Source organism: Lepidochelys olivacea (assembly GCF_965140295.1).
Source record: "Lepidochelys olivacea isolate rLepOli2 genome assembly, chromosome: 27".
Classification (NCBI taxonomy): Eukaryota; Metazoa; Chordata; order Testudines; family Cheloniidae; genus Lepidochelys; species Lepidochelys olivacea.
In genome coordinates this window covers 17,791,683-17,814,265 of record NC_140437.1, presented here as the reverse complement: position 1 = coordinate 17,814,265, position 22,583 = coordinate 17,791,683, and the positions used below count along the sequence as shown (strand labels likewise).

Sequence of the window (22,583 nt, the reverse complement as noted above, 5' to 3'; positions counted from 1 at the left end):
AGGATTTTGGTGCAAGTGGTTCCTCCATTTGGTAAAACTTCTCCCAACATTTGTATGCAGCGGAGACGCCAATAAGCAGGGGCTGGGGAAATGAGTTTGTTTTAGTTGAACGATTGTGTTTAGTTTTGGAACAAGCCGCAGTGAACCCGGAGGGTTGATGGAGTCCGTTCGCAAACTGCTATGCTGCAAATGATGTCATAGGAACACGCTGAACGAAAGGCAAAAAGAAGAGGCGACACCAGCAAGATGAGAGGACGATGATGAGATGGGTCCTGTTCTTATTGCTTTGCTTTGTCGCTACGCCCCATGCTTTCAGTGCATAGTTTACTGGACAGCATTGTAAGGGGCATTTGAGTTAGCTGAGGCCAAATCGGGAAAGTTATTAAGCAGACAGGCAAAAGGATTGCAAAGTCAGCAATATTATAGAAATGTTTTCCTGACAAATTTAAATAATAAAATTGGTTTGTGTTGAGCCCTCCCTCATAGAATCATAGAATATCAGGGTTGGAAGGGACCTCAGGAGGTCATCTAGTCCAACCCCTTGCTCAAAAGCAGGACCAATCCCCAATTAAATCATCCCAGCCAGGGCTTTGTCAAGCCTGACCTTCAAAACTTCTAAGGAAGGAGATTCCACCACCTCCCTAGGCAACGCATTCCAGTGTTTCACCACCCTCCTAGTGAAAAAGTTTTTCCTAATATCCAACCTAAACCTCCCCCACTGCAACTTGAGACCATTACTCCTTGTTCTATCATCTGGTACCACTGAGAATAGTCTAGAACCATCCTCTCTGGAACCACCTCTCAGGTAGTTGAAAGCCGCTATCAAATCCCCCCTCATTCTTCTCTTCTGCAGACTAAACAATCCCAGTTCCCTCAGCCTCTCCTCATAAGTCATGTGTTCCAGACCCCTAATCATTTTTGTTGCCCTTCGCTGGACTCGCTCCAATTTATCCAGATCCTTCTTGTAGTGTGGGACAAAACTGGACACAGTACTCTAGATGAGGCCTCACCAATGTCGAATAGAGGGGGACGATCACGTCCCTTGATCTGTTCGCTATGCCCCTACTTATACATCCCAAAATGCCATTGGCCTTCTTGGCAACAAGGGCACACTGCTGACTCATATCCAGCTTCTCGTCCACTGTCACCCCTTGGTCCTTTTCCGCAGAACTGCTGCCTAGCCATTCGGTCCCTAGTCTGTAGCTGTGCATTGGGTTCTTCCGTCCTAAGTGCAGGACCCTGCACTTATCCTTATTGAACCTCATCAGATTTGTTTTGGCCCAATCCTCCAATTTGACTAGGTCCCTCTGTATCCTATCCCTGCCCTGTAGCGTATCTACCACTCCTCCTAGTTTAGTATCATCCGCAAATTTGCTGAGAGTGCAATCCACACCATCCTCCAGATCATTTATGAAGATATTGAACAAAACCGGCCCCAGGACCGACCCCTGGGGCACTCCACTTGACACCGGCTGCCAACTAGACATGGAGCCATTGATCACTACCCGTTGAGCCCGACAATCTAGCCAATTTTCTACACACCTTATAGTGCATTCATCCAGCCCATACTTCTTTAACTTGCTGACAAGAATACTGTGGGAGACGGTGTCAAAAGCTTTGCTAAAGTCAAGAAACAATACATCCACTGCTTTCCCTTCATCCACAGAACCAGTAATCTCATCATAGAAGGCGATTAGATTAGTCAGGCATGACCTTCCCTTGGTGAATCCATGCTGACTGTTCCTGATCACTTTCCTCTCATGTAAGTGCTTCAGGATTGATTCTTTGAGGACCTGCTCCATGATTTTTCCAGGGACTGAAAACTCCTCTGCTGGAGTAGGAGCACAAACCTACCCCAGTGCTGCACTGCCATGGGGGAACCAGCAGACGCCACTGGCTGGGTTAGTTTCATGGTCTGATGATTAGATGGCAAAGTCTGACTTATACGCTAAGGTCCTGGGGCGGGGGCGGTCTCTTTGTTCTGCGTGTGTCCAGCACAGTGAGCCCTGGGCTGTAACTGGGGCCCCTGTGATAATACAAACATTTATCACCCAAAACTCAAGTCAAGGGGAGTCTTGGGTTCTTCTCCAACTAGCCCAGACCTCATTAGAGGCAGGTCTGAATATAAAAAAGTAGGATTTTTTTAAAAGGTGGCAGATTATAGGAAATTAGCGCACTGGCTTTTAGCTTTAGAAACTCAGACTTTGCAAGGAGCAAATTCAGACACCAGCTTCTCAGAGACTCAGCACCCACGACTCAGCTCCCACTGAGACACTGAAATACACGGCCAGATTTTCCTAAGCTCCCACTGTGAGACTTTCGGGGCCAGCTCGGCGCTCTGTTCTGATGTCACCTGCAAATCTGGCCTCTGATTCTGGCTGAAATGGGAGCTGAGCAGGTCTGAAAGTCAGGCGTGGACTGCGGGTGCTTGAGCCCTTCTGAAAATCCTGGCCACAGAAGGGACTTTCTCAGAGCAGCGCCGCTGAGCAGAGAGGTTAGAGCATCTTGTTCAATCCAGGTTATAGAATCATAGAAGGTTAGGGTTGGAAGGGGGTCATTTAGTCCAACCCCCTGCTTGAAGCAGGACCAATCCCCAATTTTTGCCCCAGATCCCTAAATGGCCCCCTCAAGGATTGAACTCACAACCCTGGGTTTAGCAGGTCAATGCTCAAACCACTGAGCTATCTCGGTTCGGGCTCCTACCTGGGAGTGCTGTGGCCAGTAAGTTTCTGTCAATCTCCTGGTCAGACGGGAATCCAGTTAATTGAAGCCACATGTCTATGGTGCTTCTCATGCCCTGCGTCCCAGGAAGCTCTCCAGAACAATAAAATTAACAGCTCGAATGATTATGTGCGAGCCAGGTGAAATTGGCCTATGTTAAGCTTGAGTTTAAGCCCTGAGCGTGTGTTGGCCTCGGGGGCTGCCAGAGGCCAGGATTCCAGATCTGAAGGATGTAGCAGCTGTAAAAGTTCTGTAGCCGGGATGGGGGCGGGGAGGGGCTGATCCTTGGGAGTCCCCAGGGAGCCGAGTGTCAGTGACTCGCACAGAGAGCTCAGGCTCACCCTGGTGATCGCAAGTCACCCCTGGAAATGCCCTCAGAGGGCCCAGGGTCTCCAGCATAGCCTCTAGCTCTGGGTGCTTCAGCAGCTCAAGGGTAGGTGTGCCCCCTCCCCGGTGAGTGCGTGTGACAGGTGCCCCTCTGTCTGCAACCGAGCTGTGTCCGCAGACGCTCTGGGTCCAGTCCCTGGCATGTCAGCAAAGCGAATGTTCTCTCTGAGTGCTGACCTGCATGTAGCCCTGGCTGGGGGTGGAACCTGGTCCTGGGGAAGGCTCCTGCCTGGCTTTTGGAAGAACATGGAGATGAGCTGCTCGGATTCCTAAATCATTCAGTTCTTCTGGACCTTTCTGGCCCCCAGGAAGATCAGGGGTTATTTGCCCTTGGAAGCAAAGGGCTCCTTCCTCATTTCCCCTTGTCGTTCTCCGCAGCCAGACCCCAGGACGACCCTTTCTGCTGCACAGGTGAGGCCTAGGAGTCCTGAGGGAGCCTCTCACCTCTCCATGGACCCTGAGACGTCCCTTCCCCCACAACACCAGTCTCCAGTCCTGTCTGGGGAGCACCGCGGGGCCCCTCCTGAGCAGGAGGCTTCATGGCACTGTCCAAACACACTGGAAGAGACAGTCCCTGCCCTGCGGACCAGACACACCGGGGCTGGGGGGTGACTTGCCAAGGTCTTGTGCAAGGTCAGCGGCAGCCCTGCCCCCTGGAGCGCGCTACGTCTCAGTCAGCAAGACACCCGTCTTGGCAATTGAACCTCAGGTGCGCCTGTGACCCTGGTGCATCCTTTAAGTGGCTTCCATGGTTGGCTTCCTGGCATCAGCTTTCGGTTTGGGGTGCAGAACCGCCCCCCCCTTTTTTTTAAACAAAAGCATGAGTGTCCTTTTCAACAGGCCTGTCTCCCCTCGGCTGGGATGCTCCGGCGTAGCCTGCAGGTGTGTCCGGTTCTCTGGAGCGTGCCTCCTTGGGCTGCCCTGCTTCCCTCGCAGTTCAGGGCTTGGGCCTGTTCCTCTGACACGCTGTTAGCAGCTGTGTCATTCCGTTCTGCTTTGCGTCTTCCTCTCTGATACCCTGGCTTGTCCTTGACCATGCGTGATGGTGAGTTACAGCAGCCAAGTCCAACTGGATTTTGTGAGATTTTAACATGCAGCTTGCTCATTCCTTGCAATTCCATTTATTTACCTCCCTTGCAGACCCAGAAAAGTGAAGCTCCCTGGCAGCATGAATGCTGATTCCCGTGATAGTGGCTGGTTTCCGTATCGCGGCTCCAGTGTGTTCACATCCAACTCGCTGCACAACAAAAATCTTAGGACACGATACTGTGTAAATGCTCCGCCAAACAAAGTGACACCTAGTCAGGGTCTTAATGGGCTTCCTAAAGTGCTCAGGAGCAGGAGGGTTTTGGTTTGATTCAGAAATCCCTGCACTCAGGCTTGGCAAATATATCGTGAAACCATAGAATCATAGAATATCAGGGTTGGAAGGGACCCCAGAAGGTCATCTAGTCCAACCCCCTGCTCAAAGCAGGACCAATTCCCAGTTAAATCATCCCAGCCAGGGCTTTGTCAAGCCTGACCTTAAAAACCTCTAAGGAAGGAGATTCTACCACCTCCCTGGGTAACGCATTCCAGTGTTTCACCACCCTCTTAGTGAAAAAGTTTTTCCTAATATCCAATCTAAACCTCCCCCACTGCAACTTGAGACCATTACTCCTCGTTCTGTATCCATAGATGGGGAAAGTGGCAATGAAATTATTGCATTAGACCGTTAATGCTTGGAGACTGTGGCTTTCAAATGGGACGAGGGACAGTATTATCCAGTGGTTACAGCAGGGGGATATTAGGTAGCTCTCCTGGGGGTTGTATTCTTGCAGCTGATTGGCTGTATGGGCTTGATTAAATCACATTGCTGCTCCATGCCTCAGTTTCCCCACCTGCAAGATGTGGGTAATACTTGCTTATCCCCCTCATTGTGTGTGAGGGTTAATTAATGTTTGAAGAGCCCTTTAAAGGGGAGAAGCACTGTGCCAGAACTGCAGGAACACTCCCTCCTGGCCTCATCTCCTGCTTTTTGGAGAGCGGAGGAAGGCTAAGCCATAATTGTCAAGTTTCTGACAGCTCAGGTAATGCAAGGTTTGAGATCCATTAGAGAGTCTGTAATTATTTATAGGGAGAGAAAATCCTGCATTGTAAAATCAGATAGCATAGCAAATAAATGCTCTGGTGATGGAGAGAGGGTTCTTCAAAAATAAAGTAATTTATAATCACAGATACCCAGCAGTGCAGCATCTCTGCACTTTAATCTTGGCTCTCTGGCCCTGATCCTGCAATCATATCCTAGTGCAGGATTGGGACCTCCCTTTGTGCCCCTTAGGCAGAAGAAGATCCATGTCACAGGGTCACCTGGGTAAATTCTAGTCCCCACTGGCTTCATTAGCGGTTACACCAATGTTCCCGAGAGCAAGATTTGCTCAATAGATGCTAGAGCTAGACATAAGCCAGCTGGGTCATCACTTCCATCTCCTGAGTAACGCAGGACTGCCCTCTGTCCTGATCCCCCCTAAACTGCATCTGACCCGACAGCTCTCCCAGTGACCCTCTTTGAAAGCCAGTGGGAGCTGGTCTCTTTGAACAACCTGAGCCATCCCTTTTCAATGTGGGGTCGAGCATTGTTTTGTCTTGGCATCGATCTGTAGCAACCGTCTAAGAGCTCGTGTGTGAGCTCCATGTACTACGAATAGTTGGCGTGCCCTGGGATAACTCCCCACTGTCTAGTTCCATGGCTTCACTAGTGATTGCCAAGAGCTTTGAGCGTGTTATGCAGAGCATAGACGGTCTTCTCTTTGGGGCAGGAACCGCGCCATCTGTGCCTTTATACAGCGGCCAGCACAACCCTGCCCTGCTTAAGGGTTCGAGGAGCTGCTGCAATAGCAAACGCAGGTTTTTCCACTTTGAAAAGACGTTGAGCTTAGCAAAACACACGGCACGGCAGCGAAGAAATCTCTGCCTCGGGGGTGCCCTGCAGTCTGTTTGCTGCAAATGCCGTTCCCAGCAGCCAAGCTGTTGCTTCTTAAACGCTAGGCACCTTCTGGCTGTTGTGGTTTTTTAAAAAACTGAACAAAACAAAACAACACCGTTGCTTGTACCTCCCTCCCCGCCAGCCAGTGACTGTCTGGTCAATTCTGCCCTCCCTGCCCATGCTCCCAATGCCATAACATACGCTAGGCGAATAATAAACACGATCTGCAGCCAGATCACAGCTCCACCAGCCAACGAGGCTTTTCAGAGCCCAGCATGGCTGGCTTGCAGCTCTTGCCAATCGTGCCACTTAGGCCTGTCACTGTGGCTAAAGTTTCTGGTTGTAGGTTTTGTTTTTTTGCTGCTGCCCAGAGCTAGGGTACTTGAGGGCATTGTCCCTGTGCCCTGAGGGGAAGAGAAAAGGGCAGGGGGTAGGACTTAAAAGGGACCCAAGCAGTGTCTGACATAGTAAGTGGCAAAGATCCCACGCACTGTATGTAATGCAAGCCTTCCTCCCCCTCCTGCCTTTGGGCTCAGCTGGACCCCTCTGCGTTCCCAGCCACCTCTGCTTCATGAGAGGAACACCTGCTTCACTTCCAGTTTTGGTAGAAATTAGAGGAAATTGTAACATCCTTTGGGGAACAGACCAGGGCCCATGTAGCCCTGCCTCCTCTCACCAAGAGGGGCCATTCCCAGCGGCTTCAGAGAAAGTGCAAGAACCCTGCACTAACGGAATAACCTGCCCCCAGGGGAAGTTTCTTCCTAACCTCTGTCCATCAGGGGTTGACGAGAAACAGGAGTGTTTGTATCAACTCAAAACTCGTGTGTGTTTGTTTTTAAATCCTCAGTATTAAAGCTCTGGATGTTCTCATTATCCATATAAATCTCCAGTTCTTTTTGGACTCTTGCTCAGGTCTTGGTCTCAATGACATCTTGTGGCGGTGAGTTCCAAAGGCTAATCAGGTGTTGTGTAACTCTAAAAAAGCAGGGAACATGGCGGCATCCTGAAGGTCACAGATTCTGACATGTTCCCCTCCCGATAACTCCCTGTTCAGGAGGAACCTCGAGCTGCCTGGCATGAAGCAGGAGGGGCAGCGTGGAGGCCTGTAGGCCGTCCCCGGCCATGTAGTTCCACCATGTGGCCCGTGGCTACTTTCGTGTTTCATTCAGAAGGGCATCCCTCCTGGGGCAGGCGCCCGCACTGGTCTGAACGGAGGCGGGCAGGACGGCCCCTCGCTGGCTGGGGACGTGGTGCTCACCGGGACCTGCCCCTGTGTGTTGGTTTCAGGTGGCCCCCCCAACTTCCTCCAGGAGACACCCCCACAGGCAGGACCGAGGTGCCTGATCCGCTCTGCCCGCTGCTGGGGGCGGGGGCAGCAAGCTGGGATGGGGCCCAGGAACCCCCCCCCCCTTGTGAGCCCAGGGTCAGCCCCCTCCTGAGGCAGCCCTGGCCCTCCAGGCAGCTCCCCGACTCTGCTCCCTCGGGAAGAGCCCCCCAGTGTCCACAGCGTGGGGGGCCCCGGGGGGCACCCAGAGTTCCCCCCCCCAGGCTGCTCTCCTGCATCCCTGCCCTACCCCGCGGGGTGCAGGCCGGGGGCGCTGATGGGCCACCAGGGGCGCAAGCCGCGGGCGGGCCGGGGGGGGGGGGGGCAGGAGAACCAGCTGCTCTGCTCCGCTCCCCCCCCCGGCCCGCCCCTCCTCGGGCGCGCGCGCGCGCGCTCCCCAGGCCCCAGCGCCCTCTCCGGAGCGAGCGGCGGCGGCGGGCGGGCGCGCGCGCGGGGAGAATGTTGCCCGGCGCGGGGGCGGCTGCCCGGCGGAGCGGCCGGCCAGGTGAGCGGGGGCCGGGCCGGGCCGGCCAGGTGAGCGGGGGCCGGGCCATGCCCGGGGCTGGGGGGGGCTGCTGCGGCTCCGCTTGCTGCACCCCCCCCCCGGCCCCAGCCGCAGCTGTGCAGAGGGCGAGGCGCTGGAAAGCGCGGCGCGGGTTCGTTAATTAAACTAATGAGCCCCAGGGAGAGGTCTCCGGGGGGGCGGGCGCGTGCACGGACCGGACGGGACGGGACGGGACGGGGGCAGAATAGTTTGTTGCAGCCGCAGCAAAAGTTGAGGCAGCCTGAGACCCGAGCCCCCAGCGCCCGCCCGCCCCTCCGCAGGCTCCCGGGGCTTCGCTCGACGTCCCTGGGGGAGCCGGGGCGCAAGCCCCGACTGCAGGTGGGAAATGCCCCCCCCGGGCCGCGGGCTTCCGCCTGCAGAGCCCGGGCGGCAGGGCCGGGGGTGGGTCGGGCTGCGGAGCCCGGGTGGTTCCGTGGGACGCTTCCGACTCTGCTTTCCAGCCATTTGCTCGGGCATGACCCCCGAAAACACGGGGATGGAGCTGGAGAAAGAGGCCTGATTCTGCTTCCTCGTAGGCTGGTGTAAACCAGGAGATGGAGCTGCTCCACCTGGAGTCAAAGGTGTCAGAGCGAGTGAGGACGGGACACCGGAATCGGGTCCGTTGTTTGCAAGTGGCTGTCCGCAAGGCAGCCCTTTGGAGGCATCGGGTTGTTTTCCTGCTTTGCTGTTGCTTCCTCTTTTGTTTGCGCCTTGCCGCTGGAAATGTCCAAGGTTCCCAGGAAACTGGAGTTTGGGGGCGTCTGGCCCCCTTCACGCTCCCCAGCTCCTTCCACTCCTAACCCTGCAAACTTTCACTCGTCTAAGGCAACACAAACTCTTGCGATCTCAGCATATTTGAATGAATCCAGTCTCCTTGAAGATCACGGTTGGGTTGCTTGGTCTTTTATTTGTGTGTGTGTGTGTGTGTGTGATGCAAGTGCGGGGAGATAAAACTTTACTTTTTCTTTTAAAAAGTGTGAATTTGGCAGAGAAACCTGCTTTGAAGATCTTAAAAGAAAACGGGGTTCTTTAAACCCCCTTTCTTGTTGCCATGGGTGAGTAATTCATTTCAAGAACCATTTATCTTGGGAAAAGGGCGGTTCGTTGGTGACATCTGTGCAGTCTGGATTTTATTGCTGTGATAATAACTCCCATGTCCTGGGACATATTAGCAAAGTTGTCAGCCTGCTGCAGTAAGTGTGCAAAGTCATGTAATCTACGCACCCTGCAGTTCGGTGGCTGGCTGGGAGGGTGCTCCCAGTGGTAGATTTCATTCAGTAGTGGAATGGTTTATGTAGAAAATCAAGCCTCAGCTTTCTGGCTCTCTCCACAAGAGGTACTCAGCTTTTAAAGGAAAAGCCTTTTGGTGAGTCCTCATGAAAGCATTTTCTGTGAGTGCTTTGGGTAACGAGTGGGGCATTGCTTCAGCCTGCGTAGGAGTGGATTTCCCATTATGAAACAAATGTAATTCTAGCATGTTAATGTCAGTGATCAGCAATTACTTAGTCCCCAGAGTGTCACTCCTGTCCGGACGATTTCTGACCCTCTTGTCCTCCGATATGTTGTTCAGGTCATTTTATTACTCACTTGATAGCTGCATAGTTACTACTGTGAATTTTCCTGGGGATTGTGCGAGTGGTAGGGCTGGAAATCTTTTCCTGAATAGTAAATCGTAAGTATCTTAAAAAGAAGCTACGTGTCTGATTTATCTTTGGCAGAACACCCGAGCTGAACTGTCAGCACTTAATGCCAAACGTATTAGAGTCAAACGGGGAAAAATGAGTCCGTTCCCTGAGTCTGAAAACAGAGCTTGATGGGGTTGTGCAGCTGATTTCTCCCCCCCCCCTTTTTTTTTTCAGAGACAGAAGTTCAAACTTAAACGCATCTGCTTTTACCAAGCAAAATGGGGTGAAGTCTCTGGTTCTGGGTTGAAGTGAGGTCTCTAGTCTGGTTTCCCGGCATGGGAGGCTGTGTTAGAGGGCTTATGGGGAGTCACTCACCCCAGGCAGAGGGTTAGCAAAATGCCGGTGCACCACTTAATGCCTCTAATAACCTGAGCCTGCCAAGTTTTATGCCTGTGCTTAACCTAACGCACCAGGCATCACCCCTCTGAAGCTGCTGGGGCTGGCCGCATTGCGTAAAGTTAGCACGTCAGAAAGTCTTTGCAGGATTGGATCACTGGAAATTTACATAATGTATCGCTCTGGTGCTTGGTGTCTGCACAGGGTTAATTTCACCCTAGGTACTGATCTGAGCATCTAAGTGTGTGGTTTGGATAGTCTGTATAAGCTTCCATGTTTGCAAATGGCACGCTCTCTTAAAATAGCCCTGCGCGGCTGGAAGCTGGTGCAAGATGTAAGAGGCATGAAACAGATGAGTCTGTGTCCTCTGTTTCCAGCTTGATTGAGTGTTTCTTCACCAAATAACATCAGTAAATCGCACAATCATTTTTTTTTTTGAGTGGCTGCAGGTGCTTTCAGATGGAGCCATCCAGCCAAGTGGTGGCTCTTGGAGCAATCTGTTCTGTTTGTCTAGCACAGTGCTGTGGGATACTGAGAACAGAACAGTAAGTATGTTTACTGTGAAATGTAACTCTCTGGATGATAAAATTTGAATGTCCTGCCTTGAATACCACTGAATTGAGCAATGGGCTCAGGGCATTTTGTTTTCTGTACATATATTTAAAATAAATTCTCTTATGCTTTCAAATAGGAGAAAAAATAGGTCTTCAGGATGAAATTTTATAGGATAGTTAAATTACGCTGGCCTATAATTAGTAGGTGAGGATGCACTTGCAAAAAATGGCAAAGCTGTTGCAATTGCATCCTGACGCACTGGCCTTAGCACTCCTCAGCTCCTTCACCAGCTCAAGTGATGGTTTTGCGCTGGCAAGGTTTTTAACTCCAGATGTTCAGAAATCGTGAGCTCCAGAAATGCTGGGTGGCCGGGTTCTTGTTTCCTTCTAATTGCTGAGCCTGTAGCAGGTCATGCTTTTCTCAAGCTTTTCTCTGCGGCCACAAGGGCCAGAAATGTCCTTTTACAATGAAATCTGAGATTCTCCCATAACCACATGACTCCTGGATTTGGGGCTTTGACACCAAATATTTTGAGACCCTCTAAAATCATGACCGCTTCGTAAGAAGCAGAAGCTATGAGCAAAATTCCCGTTCATATTGGTGGGAGCAGTATTGTGCTTTAAAGGTTAAACACATTGATGGGGAGGTCCTATATTTATTGCCTTTAGGGGCAAATTCTTTGTGTGGCTTGCCTCTCTCCCCCCTTGCATTTGGCCCTTTCATTTCGAAGCAGCTGTTTTATGCCATGTCCAGCCTGTCTTGTGTAGGTTCCGTTGTTTGTCATCATACAACACGTGAGCGCGTTAGGGTTGTTTTGTTTTGAACAAAGGCGATCAGCGTGCAATGCAGTTAAACTTGGAGAGCTGGTCCTGCTTTTCCCTCTGCATCCGAACCGCCCAGTTCAGTCCATGAGGAGCAGAACAACTGGGGATTTTCCCTGCCCCCTTATTTTGGATGGCTTCCGCCCGTAAACTGACTCTCAAGGGTCTTGTGCAGAGCTAAATAATAACCAGCAGCAGAAAGGAGGACAAAAATGGCCAAGTACAGTCTGAGGAGGCTGGTTTAGGAGGCAGTTGCAAAGGAGGAGGCTCTTGCACCTGCCGTGGTTATCAGGACCAGGAATGTGGTGGTGTTGCGCTCCCAAGCCCAGGGGGCGTTTTGAGATGGGAGGTTTATTTAGCTTAGGATCAAACAGACAGACTAATAAGCTGGCACAAGCCCTATGGCTGCCCTGTCCTTTAGGAACACACAGAAGTCTGCTGCTACAACCAGAGCTAGTCCCTTTGACCCCCTCCACAGACCGTCAGTGCTTAAAGGGGCAGGGCACAGGTCACTTTAACCTGACATTCCCTGACGGGTGCTGTCCTCGCTCGGATCGGTGTGCCCGCTTGGGGATCTGCACAGGCGGGGGGATCCGACTGTAGGATCGGGGCCTGGGTGCCAAATCCAGCAAAGCTGGGGGCGGGGATCTGGGTTCGGATTTGCAGACTCGAGCTATTGTGTCCTGCGGTTGAATCTTGGTGAACCAAAAGGGAAACCTTTTCAGCAAAAGATGGTGATAGACCATTGGTTAACCGGCGGGAGAACTGCAGCTGGGAGGATGGATTTATTTATATTGCCCTGCAGTGCTCTCCTGAGGCTGCCCAGTTTGGATGGCGATAATGTGGGCGTGTGGGTGCCCCCCTGTAAGCTTGGGATGTCTTCGTCTTCTTTCCCAACCTCCTTCCTTCCTGGGAGAGCTTTCCATAACTGTAGCCAGCAAAGCTCTAGCCACTGGGCCCAGTTCTGCTCCCACAGAAAGTTTTGCCATGTATTTCTGTGGGGTTAGGATCAGGCCCTCAGTCAGCGGAACCTGAGCGCATGTGCTTCATGTCAGTAGTTCCCGCAGAATGGGCTGAATGTCCCACTCAGGTGCAGAGTGTTTAAGCATGTGCCTAAAGTTAAGCATGGGCTTAAGTGCTTTGCTCAATGGGAGCCTTCGTTACTAATCCCTTCCCTGCCCTGCGCCCCCACGTGGGGAGCCTCTCTCCGTTGTTGTAGAGGGAAGATACGAGACACCAGATTCAGAGACTCGGTGTATTTGTGCTGGCAGGAATTAGCGTAAATACTGCAGTTTAACCGAACAATAATAAACAGCTTGAATAGACACGTCCCATTTAAATCTCTGCTGGGCTTTCCTGCCCTGCCCTCTGATCGCTCTAGTTGGTGGTGGTTTGCGTTATTTTCTTGCTGCCTTCCAGTCCTGCAGCAGCCCATCAAAATCTCCTCTCGGAATTTTTCAGACATGACCTCAGGGCAAAAGATGTTTCTGTTGCCACGGTGCAAGGAGTGTGTTATCTCGGCAGGTTGGCTTCCTGAGGGCGAAGGGGGCTGGCCTTTGAGACCAAAGGCCTTTGTGTTGCTACAGCATGGGCAGCTGCAGCGCGGACTTCTCCTTCCCAGCACGAGCCAGTCCTTCCCCAGCGTGAGCGCCCCGGGGCCGGCGCGCGGTTCTGTCTGTTGTCCAATCCGGCCTTGGCCTGTCTGCTGAGGCCGCCAACAAGGGGTTAGCATGCGGGGTTCCTCACCCGCGCAGTTCAGGAATGGTGCGTTACGGGATCGATCGGCTAGAATTCTGAGCCTGACCCACGACTCCTGCAGTTCCTTGCAGTGCCAGCCGCTCTCCCACACTATGCTGCAAATGTTTCCCACACCAGGATGAGCCTGCAGGTGGTGCAGAGGCCCCTGGGATGCCCAGCCGCAGTGCGCCATGCTTTTTGGGATACAGCTGCTGCTGTGTGGACACGGGCAACGTAACTGGAGCTGGTCCAGGTGGCACAGTGTGAATGCGCTCTACCGAAATGGGAGCTTTGATTTCGTGGCACTGGTGTGTCTTCTGTGCGTAGATCCGCACTAAGGTGCAGCCGGATTCTGCTCTCCAGCATGTAGGTGTAATTCCGGAGTAACCGCACTGAAGGTGATAGTTTACTTCTCCCTGTTTATTCCCACACACCTGAGATAGGGTTTGAACTGACAACTCAGGCATTGTGAGGCTTAATTCTTAAGGTGAAACTCTGGCCCCCTTGAAGTCAGCGGCAAAACTCCCACTGACTTCAGTAGGGCCTGGATTGCTCCCTAAATGGTTGAATTAATGTTTTGCTAAGGGGTTCTCATTATAAAGTATTCATAAAGGCACTAATGAAAGACAGCAAGTAGCAAACACACAAAATGAACACGCTTGCTGCTACCTTATTGCCTGCAAAGGAACACTGGATGCTGTGGCTATAATTTGAAATATAGCTACCCTATGAGAGAGATCTTAATTTCCTGGATTCTTTCCTTCTTTTGCTTTTAATTTATTCTTGCAGCCCTGCGGATATATCTATATTTTAAAAGTGTCCGATGTACTGTAAGCCTGCCTCTGAGTAAACAAAGCCATGTGTTCAAAGCTTTTCTACGCTGGACTGAAACCCTGTGGCAGCGTTGCTTTGCGTTGCCTTTTGCTTTGATTTGCTTTTAGTTCTGAAAATTCACTCATGTCTCAACGCATGATTTCTTGGTTTTTCTGAACTAACGAAGAGTCCCATAGAGCTGGTTTTCCGGCACTGCCGCCCTTTGGCGTTTCCACACCTTGAGCTCACTGTTCCACGGCTCTTAATCATTCCATGGCAAAGTAAAAAATGCAAAATGTGCCGCCTGGAGAGGAGGAACAAAGCCCACAAGGTTCTCTCTGTCAAGTTAGAAATAACATTGTGATATACAAAGGCTGTTTCTTTGCCTGATGTTTTTAGATTGGGTCCAAAATAGTGTGGTGGTTTATATGTCAAGTAGCCCCTCGCAGGAATTGATCTGTGCTCTCCAGGAGATTTGGTCAATGGCTGCATGGTAACAAGTGCTCGTTTTTGTTTTTACAGGCACCACAACAATTTACTTGCGAGTCATTTTAAAAAAAAAAATCTATTTTGAAGGAGCCTCCTGGAGCCTTGGGAGGTTGCAAAGGCCAGCTGTAGAGACATGCTGAAATGACTGTCTTGCTCTGCGTAATTCCTCATTCATGTGTACCTGCAAGAAAGCTTGCCTCGAATGCTCACAGCAGGATGCCACAGAGGCAGTACTTGCCTCTCTGAATTTGCTTCGTCCATATTCATGTGTTGCAATTTTTTCCAAGTCCCAATGATCTCCTTGTGTTTCTCCCTCGTACCTGTAGCTTCCAGACCTGAACTTTCTGACATTAGCAGGCCCTGGTGTAATGGCACTGTCCAGATGGTCCAATATCCCACTTCAGGCCACACGAGGACAGACAATGGTCCTTCCAGGCTTGTATCCTGCTTTCTGGCACATCAACACAGGCCAGTAGTCGCAGCCGGACAGGATGCTTGTGCTGCATGACGCAGAAGAGACCCAAACTCTTTCAACGCTCCTCTGTGTGCAATTAAGCAAGAATTCATTTTCCAGAATCCCATGGGCCTCACAGGCTCAGTATGTGGGAGGAAGGGTCTGTACTTGCTCTATGGGGCCTCTCATGCTAAAAGAGAGGAAGGAAGGTGCGGTCATTAGACCTCTATCCTGGGGCTTAGGGGACTTGGGTTCAGTTCCCTGTTCTTTCAGTGTGACCTTGGGCTAGTCTCTGTGTGCCTCAGTTCCCCGTCTGCGTAATAGCACTGCCCTGCCTGACGGGGTTGTGTAAAGATTTGGAGATGCTACAGGACCGGGGGCAGCTGTTGTGTAGCCCAGTGGGGCTGGGGGTTGCCTGGTGCTACCACAATGCAACCGACACACAATAGAGAAATGATTGAAGGCGCATACATCGCTGCGAGCATCCTCTGCTCTCCTCGTTTGTTTGGCAAGTCCCATCGGGGCAGGAGGTGGGCAAGGGAGAGGAAGTTTGGAACAGTTGCAATAATAGTAACTTGAGTCCTGCACGGTGGGTTGCTGCCATTCGCATCCCAGCTCTTTGCACAACGGAGACAGGGGAGCAGGTCACGAAACCTCTTCTAAAAACAAAGTTAAAACTCCATGGCAGCTGCGCAGCCCAAGCAGCGGTGAGGCTGGTACCAGCCAGGGGCATCTCTGGGAAAGGCAGAAAGGAAGGGGCAGTTTGCTAAACTGGAGATCAGCCTGGAACTTTAAACTGCATTGGAACAGATTTGCTCTTGTTTGCAAAGGGGAATGTTCCCAAGTCTCGATTTCCCTGCCCTAATTATGGGAACTTTGTTAAAATTAGTTGATAAAAAGATCACTGGGAAATTGCAAGGGAAAATTTTCTAGGTTAAGTTTTAATGTTAATCTATTCCCGCCGCGCCTCCCCCGCCCCGGCCCCGCTGTGTCTATCTCGGTGCTGAGAGCTGCTGCTTCGGTATGAATGTATAAGAAGGCTCATGTAACCCTGATGATGCAGTGGTGGTATGTGAAGGCAAAAGTGTATATGCTATTTCCTGTAGAAAACAGCGGGGTTCCTTTTACCGACGGGGCTTGGAGGAATTAAACCAAACTAGATTTTGCTCAATTTGGCTCCATGGTCAGTCTTTAATTTTGTACTTCACAGGGAATGGAATTTGGATCTGAAGTGATGCTTGTTTTATTCACAAGGAGGGGTGGAGGGCAGAGAGGAGGGAAAGCCGGTTAGGGACGGCAAAAAGACATGGATACTTTTTTGTTCTGTAAGTCTTAATTTGCTGAGCAAGCTGACTGGTGCATTTTCCTGCCCTGGCTGCCAATTTATTAAGGCCAGTCTGGCCAAGCTGTTCCCAACAATTTGGGGCACTTCAGTTTTTATGTCTTCAGGGTGCCTGGATTTCAAGGGGTGGGTGCTCAGCATCTTCTGGAAAAGCCATGTGGCCCCCCAAAATCACTTTTTGGAAACCCTCAACCTCGGTTCCTCCTTTATCAGAGGTTGGGGATGGAGAACGGGCAGCTCCCTGGCAGGACACAGCATACGGTGCTGCGAGTGAGCACCTCTCTCTGGCACCTCTCTCTGTCAGACAGTAGTGTAGCCCCCGGAGGCAGCAGGTCAGTGTCTCTGGCTGTATTCTGGTCCCCAGACAGCTTCTGCGGTGTCAGCTCTTACGAGCGGAGCAGGGTTGAAACTGGCCAGTGTTGTGATGGGAGGTTTATAAGGAAAACCTCTTGTTACTGCAGGAAGAGATGTTGGGGTTTGAGTAGGGGACGTCTTTCCCGCTGCATCAGTGCTGAAGGGAAAGTTTCAGGTCCGTTTTAGGGGATGCTCTATTGCTGACTGTCACCTGGGAACACTTAGGTTCCCTGTGTGTTTTTCCTAAGAGCAGGGTGTTAACTCTGAGTGCACCCCCCTCCCACCACACTGCACCTGCCCGAAGCAAGGATCTTTGGACATTCAGAGACCTGGCTGGGGGTTTGTCAGGACTTGCTCTGTCCTGTCTGTGCTAATTGGCTGCCTGCTCTGACTATCACCCCATCTTCAGTCCACACCTGCCCCTCTTCCTTTCTTCTCCCCTGCCTGCCCCCGTCATCCCTTGTGTCTGCGTGTGTGTGTCTGTCTGTCCGGTTTCAGAGTAGCAGCCGTGTTGGTCTGTATCCACAAAAAGAAAAGGAGGACTTGTGGCACCTTAGAGACTAACCAATTTATTTATCAATCATGGTTTAACAGAATTCCTTCAGGCAGTGGTGTCTGTCCCAGCATCAGCAACCCCTCTGGGTGGCGCTTCCCACTTGAGTGTCCCTCCTTGCTCCCTGCTTGGAAGGAGAGAAGCTCCCTGGAAGGAGTGTAGGGTGAAGAGGTCAGTTCACAGGCTAGATGTCGAGGAGGACTCTGAGCATTTAACAAGGGTGAGAAAAATCAGCCCTGCAGAGCCCTAGCAGCCTTGTCAGGGGCGGTAACTGATCATCCAGCACTAGACGCAGGCACAGCTGAGCTTCATTAAGCCACAGGCCTTTCTGTGAAGCAGAAGTTCTGTTGAAGGGGTAAAGGTGAGTTAGGTTGAAAAGGGCTGCAGTGGTTTGGGGCTCCCTGGTCACAGTTGCTCTGCTAATTAGCATTTCATGTGATCACTAAATCCTGGGAACTTTCAGAGAGTTCCAAAGTCTTGATTTTCATTATCTTAATTATTGTGGATGAGAACGTACAGCATGTATAAATAAAATGAATAGGGGGGAGACTGGTGCAAGGGGAGAGGTGGTCTCTTCAGGAGCAAAGTCTCCCTTAGGACTTTATAGAGCAAACCAGCACCTTAAATTCAGTCCAGGGTCACAGAGTGCTGCCACGAAGGGTGTGTCTGCACTGTGAACCCTGGGCCTTTTAGCCTTGCTAGAAGCATCTGGGAGGGGGAGCGTGGCCCTGCTAAGAGCTTCATCGTTCGCCTTGGTGAAAAGCAGCGGCAAGGGGTCAGCATCTGCATCGACCCTCTTCTAAGGGGCTCAGGCCCTCGAGTTGCAGCTGATCCTCTCTTGGAATCAACCACCTTGTAGAGGACGTCGCTGCTTCATTCTCCTTGGCTCCTGTCCGGTGGGGAAACCAGCATGATTGCTACAGGGGTGACCGAACGGCACAGTGTCTTCCTCACACGCTGTATGAAGAGGTGGGTGCTGAGGTCACGGAATGGCGGCCTCGGGGGTCATCTTCAGCCATCCTTGGCAGGGCACCACGGCTTGTTTTCTGTGCGTTGCACAGGACGGGTCCCTACTCACCATTTCCCTCTGAATGGGCTGGCTTGACGGTGCTGCAGTCCAAAGCCTTTTCCTCAGGGCACCAGGGTTACTTCCTTGACTTGTATGAAAAACGCCATCGTGACCATGTCAGTCAATAACCATGAATGCTCAGGACTTGGTCTTTACATCTCCTCTGAAAGACAGTACCTGCAGTTAGCCCTTCCTTCACTGCTGGGCTTTGGCTCAGTTGGGATTTAGACATTACCGCTCTTCCCGGGCACCAGAACAACCCCTAGGGCCAACGACTCCAACGCAAAAGGGCCGACTGCTGAGCCATCTTCCATCCAAGCACGGATCTAGCCTGACCTCGCTGAGCTCATGAGATGCGGCAGGATCGTGGCCGGAAGTGCCCTGGCTGGAGGCCGTGAAATGACAGAGTTTTTGTTGCTGTAATTGCATGCAGTCTCCATGCCCGACAAACATGCACGTGATCTCGGGGGGTTGCACGAGTGATTTAAAGTTCTGGATGTGAACCTGTCTCAGTGGCCCCAACCACATAACTGCCCTTGGGTTTTTGAGGCTGTGAGTAATTACTGGCACCTGACGTTGCAGAGAGCTCGGGCATGTTGTTCCCTGGATGACTTTGCTTCTGTAATTCGTTGAAAGCACAGGTTGTAATTAATGGGGGTGTGTCTCAAACGAGAATTCCTTGCGTGTTAGCAAGAGAAATAATTGAAGGCAAAGTACCACTCCTGCATAGGTCACTGCGAGCATCCTCCACACTCTCCTTGCTTAATCAGCAAGTCACGTCAAGGGAAAAAGCTGGAAGGTGGGTAAGAAGGAGGAAGGAGTGGAACTGTAACAATTAGAGGTGTAAAAAACCCATTCCCCTGTCAGGGCAGAGTGGAGTTGCTCACCAGAAGGGTGTGTCTGGTATACAGAACTGATAGGAGGGGTGCTCTGGGCTGAGACTGGGAATGTGGGTTCAACTCTTTGTGTGACCTCGGGCAGGTCATTTCATCTCTCTGTGACTCAGTTCCCTCCCCCCCCCCCCCCCCCCCCGCACCTCCCAGCCTTTGCCTGTCTTGACTGTGAGCTCTATGGGGCCAAGATGTTCTCACACTGTGTCTGGGCAATGTCCAGCCAATGGGGCCCTGAGCTCAGTGGGGGCTTCTAGGCGCTACTGTGATACACATTGTTCACAGCTGTGACAGCCAGAAGGGGCCACTACAGTGACCTTGTCTGAACTCCCACCTTGCAGGAGCAGAGACTCTTGGCTGGTGATTTCAAACACCAGTTATGGGCTTGATGCAGATTTACATCGTAGCTTGTAGAAAGCCATCCTGGTGTGATTTAAAGACTTCACGTGATGGAGAATCCGCCATGGCCCTAGGACAGCTAGCTCAGTGGTAGTAACCCTCACTTTTAATAACATGTTCCTTCTCTCTGGTCTCAGTGTGTCTGGCTTCAGCTTCAAGCCACAGGATCTTGTTCTGCCTTTTTCTGCTAGAGTAAAGAGCCCACTGCCATCCGAAATCTCTTCCCCAGGTAGGTACGGGCAGGCCACGATCAAGTCACCTCTTGTCCAAGAGAAGCTTAAACCAATAGACGGAGCTGCTTAAGCCTCTAATTCTAAAGCAGGTTTCCCAGACCTGGACTCGTTCTTATAGCTCTTTTCTGAACCCTTTCCAGTTTGTCAACTTCCTCTGTGAATTACGCAAGGACCTGGACGCTGTATCCAGTAATGGTCTGGCTAGTGCTGTGCCCAGGGGTGACATCACTTCCCTGCTCCTGTCTGACATACTTGCTTGTACATCCGACAACTGCTTTTGCCCTCTTAGTTGCAGCATCGCAGTGGGAGTGCATGTTCAATTGGGTGATCTGCCGTGACCCGGATTCCTCTGCAGTGTCCCTGGATCCCAGCGCAGTCCCATTCTGGAAGTGTGGTCTCCAGTCTTTGTTCCTAGACGGGTGACCTTGCATTGGCTGTATTCAAATGAGCCGCCTTATGAAGCAATGCAGGTCGCTCTGTATAAGTGACATGGCCCCGGTGCTATTACCATTCCGCTGATCTTTACGTCCTCTGCATATTTTGCCAGCCATGATTTCCTATTTTCTTCCAAGATATTGAATAACTTCAGGCCAAGAACAGATCCCCGAGGGGGGAAGATTTCCCATTTACAATGACTCTGAGATCTACCAGTTAACCATTTAAAATCCATTTATTATAATCACTACATCTTTTATATAGTGCATTTCATCAGTAGATCAGTGTTATCTTCATTTTTATAGCGGGGGAGTGGTGGGGGGGAACTGAGGTACAGAATGGCGAGGTGGCACAGTTACCCAGCAGGCAGAGTTGGGAGTAGAACCTGGTCTCCGGCATCCCAGATCCGTTGTGCTATCCACTAGGCCACACTCATAGAATCATAGAATATCTGGGTGGGAAGGGACCTCAGGAGGTCATCTAGTCCAACTCCCTGCTCAAAGCAGGACCAATCCCCAACTAATCATCCCAGCCAGGGCTTTGTCAAGCCTGACCTTAAAAACTTCTAAGGAAGGAGATTCCACCACCTCCCTAGGTAACGCATTCCAGTGTTTCACCACCCTCCTAGTGAAAAAGTTTTTCCTGATATCCAATCTAAACCTCCCCCACTGCAACTTGAGACCATTACTCCTCCTTCTGTCATCTGCCACCACTGAGAATAGTCTAGAACCATCCTCTCTGGAACCACCTCTCAGGTAGTTGAAAACAGCTATCAAATCCCCCCTCATTCTTCTCTTCTGCAGACTAAACAATCCCAGTTCCCTCAGCCTCTCCTCATAAGTCATGTGTTCCAGACCCCTAATCATTTTTGTTGCCCTCCGCTGGACGCTTTCCAATTTTTCCACATCCTTCTTGTAGTGTGGGGCCCAAAACTGGACACAGTACTCCAGATGAGGCCTCACCAATGTTGAATAGAGGGGAACGATCATGTCCCTCGATCTGCTGGCAATGCCCCTACTTATACATCCCAAAATGCCATTGGCCTTCTTGGCAACAAGGGCACACTGACTCATATTCAGCTTCTCGTCCACTGTAACCCCTAGGTCCTTTTCTGCAGAACTGCTGCCGAGCCATTTGGTCCCTAGTCTGTAGTCGTGCATGGGATTCTTCTGTCCTAAGTGCAGGACTCTGCACTTGTCCTTGTTGAACCTCATCAGATTTCTTTTGGCCCAAACCTCTAATTTGTCTAGGTCCCTCTGTATCCTATCCCTACCCTCCAGTGTGTCTGCCTCTCCTCCCAGTTTAGTGTCATCTGCAAACTTGCTGAGGGTGCAATCCATGCCATCCTCCAGATCATTTATGAAGATATTGAACAAAACTGGCCCGAGGACTGACCCTGGGGGCACTCCCCTTGATACCGGCTGCCAACTAGACATGGAGCCACTGATCACTACCCGTTGAGCCTGACAATCTAGCCAACTTTCTATCCACCTTATCGTCCATTCATCCAGCCCATACTTCTTTAACTTACTGGCAAGAATACTGTGGGAGACCGTGTCAAAAGCTTTGCTAAAGTCAAGGAATAACACGTCCACTGCTTTCCCCTCGTCCACAGAGCCAGTTATCTTGGTGGTTTTTTTTAAAGCATATGAAATATTTAGTTACATTTGTGATCAGACATACACAAGTTCCGGAAAGGAAAATGCTTCACACACAAAACAGATCTTTTGTTTTTTGCCACATAGCCATTAGTCATAATGAAGGTAAATAACGCACAAGAGGAATTGACCTCTCCTCATAGAAGGCAATTAAGTTAGTCAGGCATGACTTGCCCTTGGCGAATCCATGCTGACTGTTCCTGATCATTTTCCTCTCCTCTAAGTGCTTCAGAATGGATTCCTTGAGGACCTGCTCCATGATTTTTCCAGGGACTGAGGTGAGGCTGACTGGCCTGTAGTGCCCAGGATCCTCCTCCTTCCCTTTTTTAAAGATGGGCACTACATTAGCCTTTTTCCAGCCATCTGGGACCTCCCCTGATCACCATGAGTTTTCAAAGATAACACTGCCAATGTTTATTTGACAAGGGTTCTGCATGGTTGTTTTCGTGCAGGACTAAGTCAAATGCCTTCCAGGAGTCGAAGTAACTTGTGTCGACAGTGACCTTCATCGACTGAATTTGTGATCTCATCAACCTCCCAAAACAGTAATTACCAATGGAGGGGAATTTATTCCCCAGGGCCTGTTTAGTTCTTGTTCCCTTTGCTGAGCGTGCCAGGAAAGATGCTGATGGTTCTTGTGATGTGATCTTGTCTTGTGTGTGCTTGGAAATAGAACAAAGACCCAGCACCTCATTAGTTCACATAGCCACCAAGCCGCCATGAGTTGGGAACCAGTCGGGTAGCTGTGTACTCCAGCTCTCTGCTCCTTTGCCCACAGAAGCCAAGTGCCTTTTAACAGGTTATTTATTTATTTGGAAA

The 22,583-nt window shown here is 51.0% G+C and overlaps 1 protein-coding gene across 1 annotated transcript in view; it reads left to right on the top strand.

Annotated features, from left to right (window-relative positions):
* Positions 1-7,838: 7,838 nt before the first annotated feature.
* LOC311513861 (zinc finger protein 385C-like) overlaps positions 7,839-22,583 on the top strand; it is a 195,395-nt gene continuing 180,650 nt past the window's right edge. The window contains exon 1 of the mRNA XM_084616005.1: positions 7,839-7,902. Within this exon, the coding sequence (XP_084472131.1) occupies positions 7,857-7,902 (46 nt within the window). The 5' untranslated portion in view covers positions 7,839-7,856. The remainder of the gene's footprint in view (positions 7,903-22,583) is intronic.